The sequence below is a fragment of the Staurois parvus genome, unplaced genomic scaffold, assembly GCF_062004578.1.
Source record: "Staurois parvus isolate SC_StPar_1 unplaced genomic scaffold, SC_StPar_1.0 ptg000351l, whole genome shotgun sequence".
Classification (NCBI taxonomy): Eukaryota; Metazoa; Chordata; class Amphibia; order Anura; family Ranidae; genus Staurois; species Staurois parvus.
This window is the reverse complement of record NW_028318147.1, coordinates 1,596,710-1,618,132: the sequence shown is the minus strand read 5'-3', so window position 1 is coordinate 1,618,132 and position 21,423 is coordinate 1,596,710. Positions and strand designations below refer to the sequence as shown.

The window sequence follows — 21,423 nt, the reverse complement described above, 5'->3', positions numbered from 1 at the left end:
GAGGTTATGGTTGGTGCTTGACTACCTTTGTCTCTCTGGGTGGGGGGTGTTTTGTTTGGTTTTGGCGGAGAGTGGCGGGGGTGTTTAGGGGTACCCAATTTAGGTGGCAGTGGGGGCCGGGTAGGTGCCCAATTGTAGCGGGAGCCGGGGGAGGGGTGCCCCATTTTAGTGTTGGCTAGGGCAGCACAAGGGCCAAATACACCACTGGAGAGAATACGGCGAGTTTTGTTCTAAATGTGCAGATATTTTTTTCAAATCCATATTACGAACGTTTTATAAACAAATCCCTAGGTGTTCCAAGAACATGCTGGTATGGTTAAGGTCAACACAAGTTTTTTTATTTTATTTTTGCGGTTGGTGTCCCCGTTTGTGTGTGGGGGGGGGGGGTAATCTATCCTTACATTCTGCCCAGTGAAAGGTGGGACAAGTACAGGAAATTATAGTAAGTCTCTCTGATGGGGACAGAGGTAGCAACAAAAGCACATTTATTTAATAGAGTGATGAAAGCCCTAAAACCTGTCAGTTTTCTTCACTTCCTGTCTAGGTGACACACATACTTATATCATTTCTTGTCCTGATGTCCCAGAGAAGGGATGAAAAATCTTTCCAATGAGGTCACAAATCAGCAAAATAAATAAAGGGAGGAGGCTCTAACCCATTCATGCTCTACTGAAAACTAAAAGGTTTTGGCTGGAGTTGGGCTTTAAGTATGGGATGATTGGATTTGCATGTTGCATTTAGTTTATAAACAGCTATAATAGGTAGATATGTGATGTTATACGATACCTTGTTCTGCACCTCTTATTGCCATCTTATAATAACGTAAAGCACATACACACCCAACATGTCATATTCCTGATATGTGCCTGCTCTATCATGTACTTATATGAAAAGGTATCCTGTTCTCTTTGTATTGCTTCCTTTATGTGAAATACTTGATGCTCCAAAATACATGCTGGTAGGTAAATTGGCTCCTGTCTAAATTGGCCCTAGTATATGTATGAATGTGAGTTAGGGCCCTTAGATTGTACACCCCTTGAGGGTTAGGGACTGATGTGAATGTACAATATATATGTAAAGCGCTGCGTAAATTGACGGCGCTATACAAGTACCTGAAATTAATAAATAAAACGTTCCTGCCAGTCCCCCATGTTTTTCCTATAGAACCTGACCAAACTAAGCAGAATATAACATGGTCAGTTCTCTAGCAGTGCTCTCTTCTACACACTTCTGCTCTCACACACCCCTGCACAGCCTTTCACTGGGAAGACTAGTGTACTGCAGTTTCTCTACCCCCAGCTCCTTATGCAGCTGACAACAGATGGTATGTGATCGTTTAAAGGATAAGTACAGCCAAAGCTCTTTTAGTCCTGCACTCCTGTGACCAGTTTTCAGCTGACAGCGGGTTGAAGCTAGCTGTTGGCTGATGTCACTCATCCGGTCCAGGCTGGGGAAATATCCCTACTTTAAAGATGGCATCCGCCCCAGAGACTGGAGTGGCACCTGGCTCCGCGTCTCAGCGAACCGCTGAGAGCCTGGCCCAGCCACTCCCTCCCCGTCCACAGCCCAGTGCTCTAGTGAGCACTGAGGGGGGGGGGGGGGACAGAGCATACAGTGGTGACTGACAGTCACCGCTCTCTGATCAGAGTGGCTGTGAGAACTCAGCAATCAGCGATCATGTGATTGCTGAATTCGCACACTTAGAGTCAGCGGGGGACAGATGCAGCATCCACTTAGGTAAGTATAAATGGAGGAAAAAAAAAAAAGTCCACATTGATCTATTAAATTCATTAAATCACTTATAAAAGTATTTATAATTTTTTTATATTATGTATACACAAATGTTTTGACGTTCACTTCTATTTGAAACTGAATGGGTTGTCTTGCAAGGTGAGGGTTTGCATTTATTTGAATATTAAGGGCATGCCATAGGACAGGTAAAGCATTTACTTTCTTGTAAGTAGTGTTCAAGCCTTGTCCTCCTCTCTTCAGCCATGGATTTGGTCATCGCCAGGTAGAATTTTGGTGGAAATTCAGGTAGTCTGTTCCCAAATATTCGGTGCATCTATGGAGGAAGAGACATAAGCCATTTTAGTATTTTTAAGAAAATGTTATATTCACATTCTTTTAAACCTGAAAGGATTTGACATATGATGCCCAAACCAAATGCATGACTGAACAATACAGCTGGAAATAGAATAACTGTGTATGTTCACACATGCAGCCAATGTCTACAATGTTGACCTTATTCTCACTATAGACAATACTTGTTTAGAAATCTTGAATATCATAATGATGGTGCACAAGACTTCCTGTAGACTGGTTTGGCTTGTTTTTCTTACTCTGCCAGCTTGCAGTATTTCTTTTACAGTTAGACATGGTTTAAAACTTGCTTATTCTTCACTGCCTAGCCTAGCCAGAAAAGGAAAACGTAAGGCAAACCTATTGTGACGGAGTACTGGAGGAAAACCCACAAATAAACAGAACACACAGAGCAGATGATAAACACACAAAGCTTTATTGAAAGAGGACAGTCACTCAATTTGGGGCTGAAGGTAGCATCCCAGTACCCAGGACAGGGAAAGAGCAGGGATGGGGCCCAAAACAATTGTAATCCGGCCCCAGGAGGGGCAAAGTTGGAGTCTCTGGTAAATTGATAATCCAGGCAGGGAAGAGTAAGGGGGGAAAGTTCACGGACAGTCCATACAGGGGGAAAACGGGTGCAGACACTCACAGTTCCGGCAGGGTTGTCCTGGCTCACAGCGGACGACAGCAGGGGGGCGACCCTTCTCAGCACACATCAGAGGGTCCACACAGCAGGTACTAGTCCTGATACTCCAGCACACAGCAACACAAGCAATCCTGGCCCCGCAATATTAGGCAGTATAGCAGCGGGTACTCCTCCTGAGCATTAGCAGAGTGTTCAGCGGGTAATAGTCCTGAGCCTCTCCGAGTATGATGCAGAGTACCCAGCGGGTAATAGTCCTGGGGTAATATGCAGAGGGCCGGCGGGTAATAATCCTGAATCTCCCTTGTATAATGCCGAGTACTCAGTGGGTAATATGCCTAAATCTCCCTGGTATAATGCAGAGTACTCAGCGGGTAACAATCCGGCGATCCCCAGGGTCTTAAGCAGAGTGGCTGCAGGGGTCTCGCCTCAGCGTAGACCTCCCAGCAGCTCGCAGCAGAACAGAACAGACGGGAGAGGCCTGCATCGGCCTTAAGGCTTAGCAGGACGCTCCCAGTTGCCCTGGCAACGTTGGGCTGTGTGCCGCGTTGCCCGGGCAACGAGGCATGCCCACTCGACACAGGCCGTGCGCTCGAGAGCGCTGCCTTTTGTTTCCGGCGGGTGCAGACGCGGGAAGCCTCGTGCCCGTGCTGTACCCGCCGGGGGTACTTCTGCTCTGTTCAACCACCAGGATCAATGAAACTAGCTAAGTATGGAAAAGCATGTGACCTAATCCATGTGTCAGCTCTAGCTTTAGGTGATTGACCCAGCAGGGAGAGACTTGAGCCCTGTGCAAGCTCGGACAGGAGGAACTTGCACATAAAACAAAAGTCATTCACTGACAGATGCAACAAGCACAGGACCCAGCTTGGCCTGAGTCGGTGTCATGACTTGCTGCAGTGTGGATAAACCGGCCTTCAGCACCACAACAACTAATGATGACCTAGGTCCAGGACACTTGGCGTCATTCCTGGATATGGTGATGGAGGCTGGCTCACCCACACCATGGCACCGCATGACTCTGATCCAGAGCAAACAGCATGCAAGGCCATCCCCATCATTCACCAGAAGATGGAAGCCTGCCTCCTCCAGACCTCCTTCACCTCCCGCCCCTTGCTGTACTGCCGGAAATTAAGGGGCTCTATGATAAGGGGACTCTGGTGTGATGGGGCTCATGTATAGGGGGCGAAATCTGTTATTGGGGGTCTCTGACATGAAGGGGGGGAATCTGATGGGATGGTGTGACGATCGTGGCGTCAGACCCCAGCCCCTCTCACCAAACTCGAGACCGAAGGACTAGCCAATCTAAAACTGTGCTATCACATGCGTAACAATGCCACGCCCAGCTGCACCCTGCACAAAGATTTTTCAGCTAATGGACCACAATCTGTGTACTTGCAGCCTGAGAGCGATTGTTACTGGGTCAGGTCAATTACGCAATTAACCCTTCACACTGCCACCACCTCCTTTTTGTACAGAGAAAGAGGAAACTCTGCGATATCAGCAATAACACTATGATGTTTGAATAATCGTCTGTATACCACTGTCACTGCAGGCAGGTTATACAGAGGGTTATACACACATACATACATATACACACACATACATACACACACACATATATACACACACACAAACACACATATACATACATACACACATACATATATACAGAGAGCAATAGCACAGCAAAGAGATAACAGAAAGAAGTTTAGAGGGATAAAGTACTTGCCGTCAGCCTTGGTTTAAGCAGATCAGGTTTCAGAGCCAAAAGGATGCCTTATCTCCTAAAGTTAGTTCCGTTGTTAAAAGGGAGAATCTTCAACTTACCTCAACTCATTTTAGCTTTTTCTAGGAACTCAGGAGGGTGTCTCCCTGAAGCAGAGAACCAATCGCCTCATTTGGGGAGGTAGTTGTAGGCGGGGAGCTCAGGCTCTCACCAAAGCATTCAGAAATTATACTTTGGTCAATAACTTTTCCTAGGTACATGTAACAATCCACCCACGGGTAGATTAATACGCAGAATCGTCTGCTGAATGTCTACATATGAAATATGACATACCTGCTGGGATGGTTAAGGAGATATTTTCTGTTCTCCTGTTGATCTCAGCTAGGGGATGTAATAAATAAAACTATTTGTATTAAAGTGAGCCATCCGAATATGTGCTCCATTTTTGTGTAAGTCTTTCATAATCCAAGATATGAAATCAGAGGGGAAAAGGGGATGTTTAAATGCGAGTCTGTTTTGCAACTACCTGAAATGTCTTTGAGCTCAGTGAAGGACTTGGTTTATGGCTTTACGATCCCCTTTCCAAGCAAAAGTCTCACAGACATATGGGCACCAGCTAATTGGGGGTTATAGCCATGACGCCCTCCCAATGAGTCTTGATGCCTTTAATCTCTGCATCAAACAGACCACATGTCACTCAACAGAGAGGGAGGGGGGATATCGGAGGAATCTGATTTGGGAGTAGAAAATGATACAATATGGAAGAGCCTTTAGCAAAATGAAGGTTTGCATCCATCCCTGTGTGCATGATTGCTACAGATGGCTCCTCTGATGTGAAGTTAATTGCATGCAATGTCCCAGGCTCAGGATGCCCATTACTACGTAACTTTTTTTTTTTTACATTTTGGACTGGGCTGCCTTGAGATTTTGCATACTTTTAAAGGGTGTGGCAACTGAAAGGTTGAGAAACACTAGTAAAGATGTGATGGGTCCCCATAGCGGATTGTGTTTCCACCTGATGGTTTGGAAAATGGTAGTAACATGACAGTGTTTTGACACTAGGCTGACTGCTGTTCTGAGTGACAGAACCTCCTTTGGACTGTGACTCAAGAAAGAGATAAGTACTGAAGAAGCACATCAGAGTACTGAAGTTGAAAGACAATTAATTTGAATAAAAATTTCAAGTAGAGTCTGTCTAAATATCCAGCACGTTTGAGGCCTCCAGGACACCACCTTCATCAGGACCCAAGAATGAATTGAATGCCTTAAATTGTGGGCAAAGTTCAGTTCAGTGGACTTCGATGAACCCAATGGGAAGTTCACAAACCTTGAACCTAGCACTGTACCCCTATGAAGTCTATTAGGGCCAAAACTTGTTAAAAGGTTTTGGCCATTTTCAAGCTTTTGATAATGAATGGGCAAGGACATTAGTGGAAACAGATACAAAACCTCCTGCGCTCATAGACCCAGATCAGAATTCATCGGGTAGAACCATATATGAAAGTTAATCCAATAGCCGATCAAGGGTTGTGCAGCTTAAACACAAGGTTGGGGAAGCCCAATAGAAACTGTAATGGAGAACAAAAACAAAAAAAAACGCACAAACCTTGTGCATTACCTCAGTAAGTAAAGGGTGAATTAAATTGAGATATATACTCACAAAAGTAGCAATGTTAAAAGCATAGCTAGCTCTGAGGAATAAGGGAGCCCCCTTCGAAACGCATCAGTTTCAGTCCAAGAGTCTCCACTCTCGATGTGACCCGCACCCGTCTGCTATTCCAGTATGCTGATGTTGGATTTTATATCCTTTTACCATTGCTACTTTTAGGAGTATATATATATATATATCTCAATTTAATAAATTCACCCTTTACTTACTGAGGTAATGCACAAGGTTGGTGTGCTTTTGTTTTTGTTGTCTGTTACAGGACAATGACATTACCCAGGGACCCCAGCCTGTTTGTCCACAAATGGAAGCCAGCAGGGAATTTTCATTTAGCGGCAGCAGCACTACTACCGCGCCAGCAGTAGTGCAGTGCTAGCCCTAGGGGTAGATTTACTAAAACTGGTGCACACAGCATCTGGTGCAGCTGTGCATAGTAACCAATCAGCTGTTATTGTCAAAGCTTAAACAGACAAGCTGAAGTTAGAAGCTGATTGGTTGCTATGCACAGCTGCACCAGATTCTGTGTGCACCAGTTTTAGTAAATCTTAGTGTCACATTGTTGGATTAACCTGACCATCAAAAGCTACATTACCATTTGCACCTACCCTCCTCTTTCTACCTAGGACTGATTATGGACTTCTATGCAGGGGCGTATTTACCACAAGGCAAACAAGGCATTTGCCTAGGGCGGCATTTTTCAGGGGGGCAGCACTGTCCCCCAAAAGAAGAGATGGAAAAAGGGACACATGCAGCATGGGAACCAGGTGGGATCTTAGGCTGCGGGCTGCTTAATGGTGTATGCAGAGTCTGACTCTTGTTCCCGGGGATATCCAGAGCTGTAAAGGGGAGTGTCTTCTCTCTCACTGGGGTGGGGGGACATTGCCACTGTATGGGGGGCGGTGATAGTGGAAAACTCGGTTGGGGCTGGGGTGTTGTTGGTCAAAGTCAGGCTCTCTTCGTGGGGGAGGAGGGTGTTGGTCCGTCTCAGGGTCTCTCCATGGTAGGAGGGGGGAAGCCAATTTTTGTGATGCCTAGGGCAGCACAAAACCTAAATACACCCCTGCTTCTATGCTTAGAATATCCCTCTGGATATTGTACACATTTCAGTGCCCTGCTACTGCTTTGTGTATGAAAGCAAACCAGTTTCTTTGCCCTATATGTCTTTTCATTGCAGCAGCAGAGGAAAGGCAGAGTGAATCTACGTGGGAATTTACTTTTGGGGGCTTTCCTACAGATAAAATTAGTGTATCTTACTTCCTTGGCCGTTAGACATATTGACAAGTGCAGTATGTCCTATAAGGCACATTCCAGCAAATTTCTACTCTTAGAGCATTTCAAGAATTTCCAGAGACCATAGAAACAGTCACACGATTCAAACCTTGTAACATTTCAGTGTTTTGAAGTTTCCAAAATACGGGCTCACCCATGGGTTAGAAAACAAAGTGTTCAATGTTACAACATAGTTTTTATTTTCAATAGGGTGTTGTGTAATGACATAATTTTCAAATATCTCAAATACACACTGGGGTTGATTTACTAAAGGTAAATAGACTGTGCACTACAAGTACACCGCAAGTGCAGTTGCTTTAGATCCGAGGGGAAGCTCTGAAATGAAGAGCTGCTGATTTCTTTTATCCAATCATGTGCAAGCAAAAATGCTGTCTTTTTTTATTTTCCTTGCATGTTCCCTTCAGATCTAGAGCAACTGAACTTTCAGTGCACAGCCTATTAGCCTTTAGTATATCAATCCTACTGTGTGCACAATTATTATTAGGCAAGTGAGTATTTTGACCAAATCATCATTTTTATGCATATTGTCCAACTCCAGGCTCTATACACTTGAATGCTTATTGGATTTAAGCATATCATGTGATGCTTTTTTGCATAATGAGGGAGGGTGTGGCCTAAGGCGCTCAACATCCTATATCAAGGTGTGCATAATTGTTAGGCAGTTTCTTTTCCTTTGACAAAGTGGGGCAAAAAAAGAGATTTAAATTACTACGATATTGGGGGGTGATCACAGAACCAAACATTTTGTTGCATATAGTCAACAGGGTCCCAAGAAACGCGTTCAGAAAAAAAAAAAAAAAATAAGACGCAAATTATTTGCCAAAGATCTAAGAATCAAACTTGAAGCTACCAGGAACCCATTATCATCCAGTGCTGTCATATTCCAGAAATGCAACCTACCTGGGGGGCCCAGAAGGTGTTCAGTGCTCAGAGACATGGCCAAGGTAAAGCAGGGTGAAACCCGACCACCACTGAACAAGACACATAAGTTGAAATGTCAAGACTGGGCCAAGAAATATCTGAAGACAGATTTTTCAAAGGTGTTATGGATTGATGAGGTGAGAGGGACTCTTGACGAACCAGATGGATGGGCCCATGGCTGGCTCAGTAACAGGGAACAGAGCTCCACTTTGACTCAGACGCCAGCAAAGTGGAGGTGGGGTTCTGGTATGGGATGGTATTATTACAACAACAGCAGGGAGCAGAGCCCGTTAGTGTAATAATCAGCTGCAATTACATTCATTTATTTATTTAAAGAATAAGTTCACCTTTGGGAACATGTTACATGTTCCACTTGTCTTTAGGGTGGAACATTTAACATGTTACCTCTCCGGCAGCTCTGCCTCCGATCTTCTCCCCGCATCTGCAGTCAGAATTTGAAAAGAGTGCAGCGCAGCCATGCAGGGCCCCACCCACATGGCCATGCCATTCATTCACAGAGGTCCATGAATAAAATGCCTACAAGTACCATCAGCATTTGCGGCTGAACGGCTTGTAACTCTCAATGAGCAGTGTGGGTGCTGGTGAGCACTTTTCTAGTCCATGGAGCTTCCTGGACTGAAGTAACTGCCGGCCTGTATCAGAGGACAGTCACCCTGACAGTCTGTAGGTGCGACACTGCACCCACAATCTGCTGATCACGGGTGCAATGCTTTACAGGCTGTTAAGAAAAAAAAATATATAGTAAAAACGCACATCTTTTTAGCTGCAAAAAAATGTATGTTTATTATTTTTTTAATTCAATTTGAACTTATCCTTTAACCACCTCCCGCCATATAGTAATATGATGGATGCAAGGTGGTTCTCTCGTTCTGGGAGGACATATGACGTCCTCCCATTCTTACCGCGCATGCGTGGCTCAGGGAGCGCGGCGATTGGCGGTGCGCTGTGTCCCTGAGACACAGCAGATCACCGATCACGGAAATAGCCGAAGATGTCGGCTCGGTCATGTGATCAGCTGTGTCCAATCACAGGTGATCACATGTAAAAACAGGCAAATGCCGTTTATCGGCATTTCTCTCCTCTAGAGCTGTCACGCTCACAGCTCGAGAGGAGAGCCGGTAAGCGGCATTCCACGGAGGGGACATGTACACTGATGATCAGTGTGCCCTGATGATCAGTGTAGCCCCAGCAGCACCACCTGTCAGTGTCCATCAGTGCCTTGTCAGTGCTCATCAGTGCCTCGTGCCAGTGCCCATCAGTGCACATCAATGCCACATATCAGTGCCTACCAGTGCACATCAATGCCACATCAGTGCCGCCTATCAGTGCTGCCTTTCAGTTCCCATCAGTGATGCCTGTCAATGCCCATCAGTGCCACCTATCAGTGCCCATCACTGCAGCCTCATTAGCACATATCAGTGAAGGAGAATAATCACTTATTTACAGAATTTTATAACAAACACTAAGAAGAAACTTTTTGGGTTTTTTTTTCAAAAAATTTTCAGTGGTTTTTGGTTTAAGAAGAAATAAAAAAATTCCAGTGGTGATTAAATACCACCAAAATAAAGCTCTGTCACAAAAAATGATAAAAATGGGCCTATCAGTGACCATTAGAGATGAGCGAATCGAACCAGGCGAACCGGAATTCGAGTCGAATTTCAGGAAATATTCGATTCGCGGCGAAACCGAAATTTTGCCTACTTCGGGTGCGCGAATCGAACATTTCCCGATCAGCCGGCAAAAGTGTCCCTGCAGTGAGCTCCGCTATTTCTGACAGTTCTCTGACAGAAGGAACACATGTTTAGCGGTTGAAACATTGTATCTATTAGTTTACATTTAGGATACAGATGTTTCAACCACTGTTCATGTGAAGAAGCTGTGAGAGAACTGTCAGAAATAGAGGAACTCTGCACATACACTTTTTGCCGGCTTGGAATTATTCTTCTTTTCATCCTACTTCTTCTTCTTCTTCATCTTCATCCTCAGAAGAAGAGGATGAGGATGAGGATGAAGAAGAAGAAGAAGAAGAAGAAGAAGTAGGATGAAAAGAAGAATAATTCCAAGCCGGCAAAAAGTGTATGTGCAGAGTTCCTCTATTTCTGACAGTTCTCTCACAGCTTCTTCACATGTACAGCGGTTGAAACATCTGTATCCTAAATGGAAACTAATAGATACAATTTGTATCTATTAGTTTCCATTTAGGATACAGATGTTTCAACCGCTGTACATGTGAAGAAGCTGTGAGAGAACTGTCAGAAATAGAGGAACTCTGCACATACACTTTTTGCCGGCTTGGAATTATTCTTCTTTTCATCCTACTTCTTCTTCTTCTTCATCCTCATCCTCTTCTTCTGAGGATGAGGATGAAGAAGAAAAAGAAGCAGTAGGATGAAAATAAGAATAATTCCAAGCCGGCAAAAAGTGTATGTGCAGAGTTCCTCTATTCTGCAGATACACTTAGAGGAGCTCTGCACATACACTTTTTGCCTGTTTGGAATTAATCTTATTTTCATCCTACTTCTTCTTCTTCTTCTTCTTCTTTATCCTCATCCTCAGAAGAAGAAGAAGAGGATGAAGAAGAAGAAGAAGAAGTAGGATGAAAATAAGAATAATTGCAAGCCGGCAAAAAGTGTATGTGCAGAGTTCCTCTATTCTGCAGATACACTTAGAGGAGCTCTGCACATACACTTTTTGCCGGCTTGGAATTAATCTTATTTTCATCCTACTTCTTCTTCTTCTTCTTCATCCTCATCCTCAGAAGAAGAAGAAGAGGATGAGGATGAGGATGAAGAAGAAGAAGAAGAAGAAGTAGGATGAAAATAAGAATAATTCCAAGCCGGCAAAAAGTGTATGTGCAGAGCTCCTCTAAGTGTATCTGCAGAGCTCCTCTAAGTGTATCTGCAGAATAGAGGAACTCTGCACATACACTTTTTGCCGGAAACTGCTGTATGGAGGGAATGTCCCAGAACTGTCATAAATAGTCTATTTCTGACAGTTCTGGGACATTCACTCCATACAGCTGTTTCAACCGCTGTATGGAGGGAATGTCATAGAACTGTCAGAAATAGACTATTAATGACAGTTCTGGGACTGTCCTTCCATACAGCGGTTGAAACATTGTATCTATTTGTTTCCATAAATGGATCCATTTATGGAAACAAATAGATACAATGTTTCAACCGCTGTATGGAAGGACAGTCCCAGAACTGTCATTAATAGTCTATTTCTGACAGTTCTATGACATTCCCTCCATACAGCGGTTGAAACAGCTGTATGGAGTGAATGTCCCAGAACTGTCAGAAATAGACTATTTATGACAGTTCTGGGACATTCACTCCATACAGCGGTTGAAACATTGTATCTATTTTTTTCCATAAATGACATTCTGCAGATACACTTAGAGGAGCGCTGCAGATACACTTTTTGCCGGCTTGGAATTATTCTTATTTTCATCCTACTTCTTCTTTTTCTTCTTAGGAGGATGAGGATGAAGAAGAAGAAGTAGGATGAAAATAAGATTAATTACAAGCCGGCAAAAAGTGTATCTGCAGCGCTCCTCTAAGTGTATTTGCAGAATGTCATTTATGGAAAAAAATAGATACAATGTTTCAACCGCTGTATGGAAGGACAGTCCCAGAACTGTCATAAATAGTCTATTTCTGACAGTTCTGGGACATTCACTCCATACAGCTGTTTCAACCGCTGTATGGAGGGAATGTCATAGAACTGTCAGAAATAGACTATTAATGACAGTTCTGGGACTGTCCTTCCATACAGCGGTTGAAACATTGTATCTATTTGTTTCCATAAATGGATCCATTTATGGAAACAAATAGATACAATGTTTCAACCGCTGTATGGAAGGACAGTCCCAGAACTGTCATTAATAGTCTATTTCTGACAGTTCTATGACATTCCCTCCATACAGCGGTTGAAACAGCTGTATGGAGTGAATGTCCCAGAACTGTCAGAAATAGACTATTTATGACAGTTCTGGGACATTCACTCCATACAGCGGTTGAAACATTGTATCTATTTTTTTCCATAAATGACATTCTGCAGATACACTTAGAGGAGCGCTGCAGATACACTTTTTGCCGGCTTGGAATTATTCTTATTTTCATCCTACTTCTTCTTTTTCTTCTTATGAGGATGAGGATGAAGAAGAAGAAGTAGGATGAAAATAAGATTAATTACAAGCCGGCAAAAAGTGTATCTGCAGCGCTCCTCTAAGTGTATTTGCAGAATGTCATTTATGGAAAAAAATAGATACAATGTTTCAACCGCTGTATGGAAGGACAGTCCCAGAACTGTCATAAATAGTCTATTTCTGACAGTTCTGGGACATTCACTCCATACAGCTGTTTCAACCGCTGTATGGAGGGAATGTCATAGAACTGTCAGAAATAGACTATTAATGACAGTTCTGGGACTGTCCTTCCATACAGCGGTTGAAACATTGTATCTATTTGTTTCCATAAATGGATCCATTTATGGAAACAAATAGATACAATGTTTCAACCGCTGTATGGAAGGACAGTCCCAGAACTGTCATTAATAGTCTATTTCTGACAGTTCTATGACATTCCCTCCATACAGCGGTTGAAACAGCTGTATGGAGTGAATGTCCCAGAACTGTCAGAAATAGACTATTTATGACAGTTCTGGGACATTCACTCCATACAGCGGTTGAAACATTGTATCTATTTTTTTCCATAAATGACATTCTGCAGATACACTTAGAGGAGCGCTGCAGATACACTTTTTGCCGGCTTGGAATTATTCTTATTTTCATCCTACTTCTTCTTTTTCTTCTTATGAGGATGAGGATGAAGAAGAAGAAGTAGGATGAAAATAAGATTAATTACAAGCCGGCAAAAAGTGTATCTGCAGCGCTCCTCTAAGTGTATTTGCAGAATGTCATTTATGGAAAAAAATAGATACAATGTTTCAACCGCTGTATGGAAGGACAGTCCCAGAACTGTCATAAATAGTCTATTTCTGACAGTTCTGGGACATTCACTCCATACAGCTGTTTCAACCGCTGTATGGAGGGAATGTCATAGAACTGTCAGAAATAGACTATTAATGACAGTTCTGGGACTGTCCTTCCATACAGCGGTTGAAACATTGTATGTATTTGTTTCCATAAATGGATCCATTTATGGAAACAAATACATACAATGTTTCAACCGCTGCATGGAAGAACAGTCCCAGAACTGTCATTAATAGTCTATTTCTGACAGTTCCATGACATTCCCTCCATACAGCGGTTGAAACAGCTGTATGGAGTGAATGTCCCAGAACTGTCAGAAATAGACAGAAACTGTCACAGAACTGTCCTTCTCATCCTTCTCCTTCTTCTCATCCTTCTTCTCATCCTTCTCCTTCTTCTCATCCTTCTCTTTCTCCTTCTTCTCATCCTTCTCCTTCTTCTCATCCTTCTTCTCATCCTTCTCCTTCTTTTCATCCTTCTTCTTCTCATCCTTCTCCTTCTCCTTCTCCTTCTTCTCATCCTTCTCCTTCTCCTTCTCATCCTTCTCCTTCTTCTCATCCTTCTCCTTCTCCATCTTCTCATCCTTCTCCTTCTCATCCTTATCCTTCTCCATCTTCTCATCCTTCTCCTTCTCCATCTTCTCATCCTTCTCCTTCTCCATCTTCTCATCCTTCTCCTTCTGCTTCTCCTTCTCCTTCTTCTCATCCTTCTTCTTCTCATCCTTCTCCTTCTCATCCTTCTCATCCTTCTCCTTCTTCTCATCCTTCTCCTTCTCATCCTTCTCCTTCTCCTCATCCTTCTCCTTCTTCTCATCCTACTCCTTCTTCTCATCCTTCTCCTTCTTCTCATCCTTCTCCTTCTCCTTCTTCTCATCCTTCTCCTTCTCCTTCTTCTCATCCTTCTCCTTCTCCTTCTTCTCATCCTTCTCCTTCTTCTCATCCTTCTCCTTCTCCATCTTCTCATCCTTCTCCTTCTTCTCATCCTTCTTCTTCTCATCCTTCTCCTTCTCCTTCTTCTCATCCTTCTCCTTCTCATCCTTCTCCTTCTCCTCATCCTTCTCCTTCTCCTTCTCCTCATCCTTCTCCTTCTTCTCATCCTTCTCCTTCTCCTCATCCTTCTCCTTCTCCTCATCCTTCTTCTCCTTCTTCTCATCCTTCTCCTTCTCCTTCTTCTCATCCTTCTCCTTCTCCTTCTTCTCATCCTTCTCCTTCTTCTCATCCTTCTCCTTCTCCTTCTTCTCATCCTTCTCCTTCTCCTTCTTCTCATCCTTCTCCTTCTCCTTCTCTTTCCTCATCTCCAAGGGCATTTAAATTAAAGGTACAGTGTTCTGCACTAATTTAAAGGCTCTCTGAAGCCTAGAAACCCTTTTTATAAGTCATCTTCGTAGCGAAGAAATTCGCATCGAATCGAATTTCACACTGGAATTCGCCGAATCAGCCGAATCGAATTTTTGAGAAATTCGCTCATCTCTAGTGACCATCAGTGAAAAAATTACTTATTTACAAAACTTTATAACAGAAACTAAGAAAAACTTTATTTTCAAAATTTTTGGTCTTTTTTAGTTTGTTTAGCAAAAAATAAAAAACCCGGTGGTAATCAAATACCACCAAAAGAAAGCTCTATTTGTGTAAAAAAAAAAAAAAAATTAATTAGTTTGGGTACAATGTTGCATGACCGTGCAATTGTCATTCAAAGTGCGACAGCGCTGAAATCTGGAAATTGGCCTGGGCAGGAAGGGGGTATAAGTGCCCTGTAGGCTAGCGGTTAAGGCAGATTGAATACTGTCCTAAGGTACATGTAACATCCACACAGCTAATGTGAATTGGTAGGAGAAACAGTCACTATGCTGATTATGGTTGATAATCCAGCATCTGAAATGTATGGTAATATGAAAGTAACCAAAATATTTACCTGTTCATCCCAAAAATGTAATTCTCTGTAACGCACTTTGAAGAGGATGAAGCCTTCCAGATAGACAGTGTAGAGCTAAAAACACATAAGAACATCGGGATGAGAAATATAAGATAACAGTAGTGTAATACATTACATACAGTAATATTATGCAATACATACATACATACACACACGTTCAAAATAATAGTGTGTTGAAAAAAGTGAATAAAGCTCAAAATCCTTCGCTGTTATTTCCATATACACAAATGCATTGGGAACACTACACATTCTATTGCAAATCAAAACATGAAGCAAAATATATCAAATTTGTGTTGTTCCTCTAAAAGAAATTGAAGAAAAGTGAATATTAGACTGTTCAAAAAAATAGCAGTGTTTGTATTCTTCTTTACAAACTCAAACATTCACTATATAAACTGAAAATGTTTGAAGATTTTGCTTTCCTTTGAATCACTTAATGAATATTTAGTTGTATAAGCACTGTTTATGAGAACTGCTGTACATCTGTGTTGCATGGAGTCAACCAACGTCTGGCACCTGTGAACAGGTATTCCAGCCCAGGATGATTGGACTACATTCCACAGTTCTTCTATATTTCTTGGTTTTGCCTCAGAAACTGCATTTTTGATGTCACCCCACAAGTTTTCTATTGGATTAAGATTCGGGGATTGGGCTGGCCACTCCATAACGTCAATCTTGTTGGTCTGGAACCAAGATGTTGCACGTTTACTGGTGTCTTTGGGGTCATTGTCTTGTTGGAACACCCATTTCAAGGGCATTTCCTCTTCAGCACAAGGCAGCTTGACCTCTTCAAGTATTCTGATGTATTCAAACTGATCCATGATCCCTGGTATGCGATAAATAGGCCCAACTCCGTAGTATGAGAAATATCCCCATATCATGATGCTTGCACCACCATGCTTCACTGTCTTCACAGTGTACTGTGGCTTGAATTCAGTGTTTGGGGGTCGTCTGACAAACTGTCTCCGGCCACTAGACCCAAAAAGAACAATCTTACTTTCATCAGTCCACAAAATGTTGCGCCATTTCTTTTTAGGCCAGTCAATGTGCTCTTTGGCAACTTGTAACCTCTTCAGCACGTCTTTTTTTTTCAACAGTGGGACTTTGCAGGGGCTTCTTGCAGATAGCTTGGCTTCACATAGGTGTCTTCTAATTGTAACAGTCCTCACAGGTAACTTTAGACCTTCTTTGATCTTCCTGGAGCTGATTGTTGGCTGAGTCTTTGCCATTTTGGCTATTCTTCTATCCATTCGAATGGTAGTTTTTCGCTATCTTCCACGTCTTTCAGGCTTTGGTTGCCATTTTAAAGCATTTGCGATCATTTTTGCTGAGCAGCCTATCATTTTGTGCACTTCTTTGTATGTTTTCCCCTCTCCAATCAACTTTTTAATCAAGGTACGCTGTTCTTCTGAACAATGTCTGGAACGACCCATTTTCCTCAGAATTTCAGAGAGAAATGCACTGTAACCAGCATGTACAACATTTGCTGCCTTCCTTCCTTAAATAAGGGCAATAATTGCCAGCTGTTTTTCAAAGAATGAATGACCTCACTAATAGAACTCCACACTGCTATTATTTTGAACATGACCCTTTCAATTAGTGATTCAATTACACAGAATCAGCAGCATGCATGTCATGACTGTTGGGTCTGTTGGATTTCTATTACTCTACTACACCTGCTAGTAAATTATTTGCCATGTAGAAATATCATTTCTACCAAAAACAGTGATTGATCAGGTTAGTGATGTCTGACTACTATTATTTTGAACACAACTGTACATACACACATGCATACCTCAGCATAAATGGGTACACCCCTTTTGAAAAGTAAGATTTTAAGCAATATCTCAATTAACACAAGAACAATGTCCAACATTTTGACAAAACATTTCTTTAGCTCATTACATGAAAGTAAGGTTAATAATATAACTTAGATTACAAAATCTTCAGTTTTACTCAAATTAGTTGATGCAAAAATGAATACACCCCACAACAAAAACTACTACATCTAGTATTTTGTATGGCCTCCATGATTTGTAAGGACAGCACCAAGTCTTCTAGGCATGGAATGAACAAGTTGGCGACATATTGCAGCATTTATCTTTTTCCATTCTTCAAGAACGACCTCTTTTACAGCCTGGATGCTGGATGGAGAGTGTTGCTCAGCTTGTCTCCTCAGAATTTACCATAGGTGTTCGTTTGGGTTCAGATCAGGAGACTTTCACCCTGTTCTTCTTCAGAAATGCAACAGTGGCCTTAGATGTGCATTTTGGATCGTTGTCATGTTGGAAAAGTACACGACAACCAAAAGGCATGGAGTGATGGCAGCATCTTCTCTTTCAAAATAGAGCAATACATCTGTGAATTCATGATACCATCAATGAAATGCAGCTCCCTGACACCAGCAGCACTCATGCAGCCCCACAAAAGGCCACTGCCACCATGTTTCATTGTAGGCACCATGCATTTTTCTTTGTACTCCTCACCTTTGCGATGCCATACAGTTTTGAAGCCATCAGTTCCAAAAACATTTATCTTCGTCTCATCACTCCAGAGTACAGAGTCCCACTAGTCTTTTTCAGCATGGGCTCTGATAAATTCTAGGCTTTTTTGTGCATGGGCTTTAGGAGAGGCTTCCTTCATTGACAACACCCATGCATGCCATTCCTCTGCAGTGTCTGCCATATTGCGTCACAGGAAATAATCACCCCAGTTTGGCTTTCGACTTCTTTAGCTAACTGCAGGGAACTTGCATGGCAATTTTCTTCAACCCTTCTCATCAGAAGATGCTTCTGTCAAGGTGTTAACTTCCGTGGACGGCCTGGACATCTCTGTGAGATGGTTACATTTTTTGTATCATTTTTGCTACAGTATTCTGACTGATCAGTAAAGCTTTGCTTATCTTCTTGTAGCCTTCACCTTTCTTGTGTAAAGAAATTATTTACTTTCCCAGGCCTTGTGACATTTCTCTTCCATGTAGTGCCATTACTAACAGTATGAAATGGGAAGGGGTTTTCTTTGTCAAGTAATGCCCTTTTATAATCAATTATCTGCTGGACACCTGTTTAATGAATAATGTGACTCACCTGTCAATCAGAATTTTGTTCTCTTAAAATGTAGCTTTTCTCCTAAGACTTTCATTGGGAAGTATTCGTTTTTGCAACATGGTCTTGAATGAATTTGTTAGGAAAAATACTTTTTTTGTGACAGGAAAGTAAAGGTTATCTGACAAATGTTGGGGTGTACTCATTTATGCTGAGCACTGTGTATGTATGTATGTATGTATGTATGTATGTATGTATGTATGTATGTATGTATGTATATATATATATATATATATATATATATATATATATATATATATATATATATATATATATATATAGTTTATCTACCTATTTTACAGGAAATAAAGAAAACTAGATGCTTGCGTCTTAAACTCCCACAGCAAATAGCAGGAGTCCCTTTCCTGTGCCCCATTTCATCTGCAGTATAAGTCTAGGTGAAAGGTGGAAAAGTAGACTAAACAGTCAGATAAAAGGATATTCTGAGTTCCTTTGTCCCAGTCACGTCTCATGGAAAATGTTAGCGTTTTGTCTGTGACTTTCCTGCCGAAGTGACATAGTCATTGAGGTCGCTTTTCAAACAAATCTCAGCCTTTCGAGAGCAGACGTTCAGACAGACATATATATGCCCACTGGGGTATCCCTGATAAATTTTATAGGATTTGGGGCAAGTAGATTGAGCCACCTAGGCTGCCATCTTTGGATCTACTAAGCACCCCTATAGAGTAAGAGTGCCTTATAGCGCTGATCCAACTCTCCTAGGCCAATTGGATGGAGTTGACATCTGCCCTGAACCTTTTTCTTAAGGATTTTCTTGTTTATTTATAGACTTCAATGAGATCACATGGAAGTATCTTGCAGTTCTCAATGTAAGTAACTCCACAGGCATCTGAATAGACAACATTGATCAAAAAAAGGAGACTCTGCAAACACACCAATACCCTTGTGTTTGGTAGAATAAAAGCGCAGGGATCCAAAATGGCCACCGGCCTTCTACGTGGACCGAGTGGTGTCACCAAAGTAGGACACCACTCTAATGCGTTTCGTGCCCGAGCATCACCCTGAATGTGCCTGATGTCGTCTGATCTCAGAAGCCAAGCAGGGTCAGGCCTGGTTAGTACCTGGATGGGAGACCGCCTGGGAATAGCAGGTTCTGTAGGCTAAAGTCCCTTTGATAACATGCTGGGGCACGAAACGCGTTAGAGAGGTGCCCTACTTTGGTGACGCATGCCGCTTGGTCCACGTGGAAGGCCGGTGGCCATTTTGGATCCCTGTCAGCTCATTGCCAGATGTGAGTGCACATTTAGTATTCTCTGTATTGATCCATTCATAAATAAAAATACTACACGATTGGAAGTTTTTCCTCTCTGGCTCGTTTATTATGAGCCCCCCCTAAGGTGAATTCCTGATATTCTACATATACCTCCATGGAGTGATTCCCCCTGCTGGATGGATGCTATATCCCTGGAGCCTGGAGATGTATGCGGTGTGTTACCTGTCTTGCTGAGGTTTGCCAGATGACCCCCAGAGTCCCCCTTGTTTCCAGAGCCAGATAACTAGGAGTTGGTCTGAATTACTCAAATGCGCATGACATTGCGCTGTCTGGTTAGTGCAATATACACTCGTTTTCAGCCACTGGAATCACGGAGTTTCACCTTTTAGATTTATTGTCGAACTCACATTGAATATCTTTACCTCACTTTGTGCACTCTATACGTCATGTTTGGACGTTAAATCACTTTGTTTTTTGGAGCTCTGTAGCGTCCTTTATTGCCGATTTTATCATTCAAGTGGACTTATGTATTCTTATATTCATATAGTGCTGCATATTTTATGTTTATATTTATGAGTAGGATTCAGAGGTTTGCCTTTATGCTAGCTGCTCAATAATCTTTTACCTAGCATTCGTTTTTATATTTTTTGTGTTTATACTTTAAATACTTCTGGTCAGGTATGAGGTTTGAGTTCACCACCACCATGGAATGAAGGTAAAGCCTGCATGTTCGTGGTCCGCAGTCTTGGTGAAGGGAAGGAGCAATTTGCCAGACTGAATTCTTTGCCAGACTGAATTCTTTCTAGCCATAATGCTGGCTTTTTAACTTTGGTCATTTGGTTTAGAAAAACCACTAAAGGGGGCTTTTGGATAAGCCAGCCCCTTTAGTATAAAACACAACTTGAATCTTGGTATACACCCTCTGTCTCCCCTGCACAGCAGAACTGGGAGCACAAGTACTGACAGGGAACATGCTCAATAAGGTTTCGGTCACACAGGTGGCCAGAGGATGGTAAAAACAGGGAATTGATCCGAAGTTTTATCTCCCATCTTACGCCTACCATACAGCCAGGGGTGGGGAATGCTGTTCACATGACACAACATATTTAATGCGGAATGTTGCGTTGGCAGGCAGCACAGCACCTGTAAAACTCGCCGATTCATGTTGTGTTTACTTTTACAAGAATGAAGAAGTGTGACGTTAACCTAACTTTTTTGAAATATAATTTTTTTTTAGCCTGAGTGCCACCAGATCCGCCAAGTCACGAGAAACTTAGAATAAATAAACTAGTGAGCTTTGTTCACCCAGCAGTAGTCTTCCTTACTATGTTGAAGTATGGAAAAAAAAAAGTTTTTTTTTTTTTACCTATATGGGTTTTTCCCCTTCAGTGTATGTACATCAGTTGACATAGGTTTCCTGCAAAATAAACTGACCGGATTGCTTCCTTGTACAAAGCAGGTAAATTATTGCAATGTGAAATTTTTGAAGTGGACCTTTACCCACCTTCTATATTATTACTCATTCCCCTTCGTTTCACACAATTATACAGTTGCAAGAAAAAGTATGTGAACCCCTTGGGATTATGTGGAGTTTTGCATGAATTGGGCATAAAATGTGCTCTGAACGTCATGTAAGTCACAACAATAGAAGAATACAGTCTGCTGAACATAATACTACACAAACATTAGATGTTGCCATGGTTTAATTGCACATAACATGTAAACATTCACAGTGCAGGGAGGAAAAAGTATGTGAACCTTTGGACTTAATAACTGGTTGACCCTCCTTTGGCAGCAATAAC

General features: G+C 42.2%; 1 protein-coding gene across 1 annotated transcript in view; it reads right to left on the bottom strand.

Annotated features, from left to right (window-relative positions):
• Positions 1 to 21,423, bottom strand: part of SNX31 (sorting nexin 31) — a 78,566-nt gene that overhangs the window by 41,921 nt on the left and 15,222 nt on the right. The window contains exons 2-3 of the mRNA XM_089684642.1: positions 15,263 to 15,337; positions 1,951 to 2,065 (exon numbers count right to left, since the gene is read on the bottom strand). Coding sequence (XP_089540768.1) covers positions 1,951 to 2,065; positions 15,263 to 15,337 — 190 coding nt within the window. The remainder of the gene's footprint in view (positions 1 to 1,950; positions 2,066 to 15,262; positions 15,338 to 21,423) is intronic.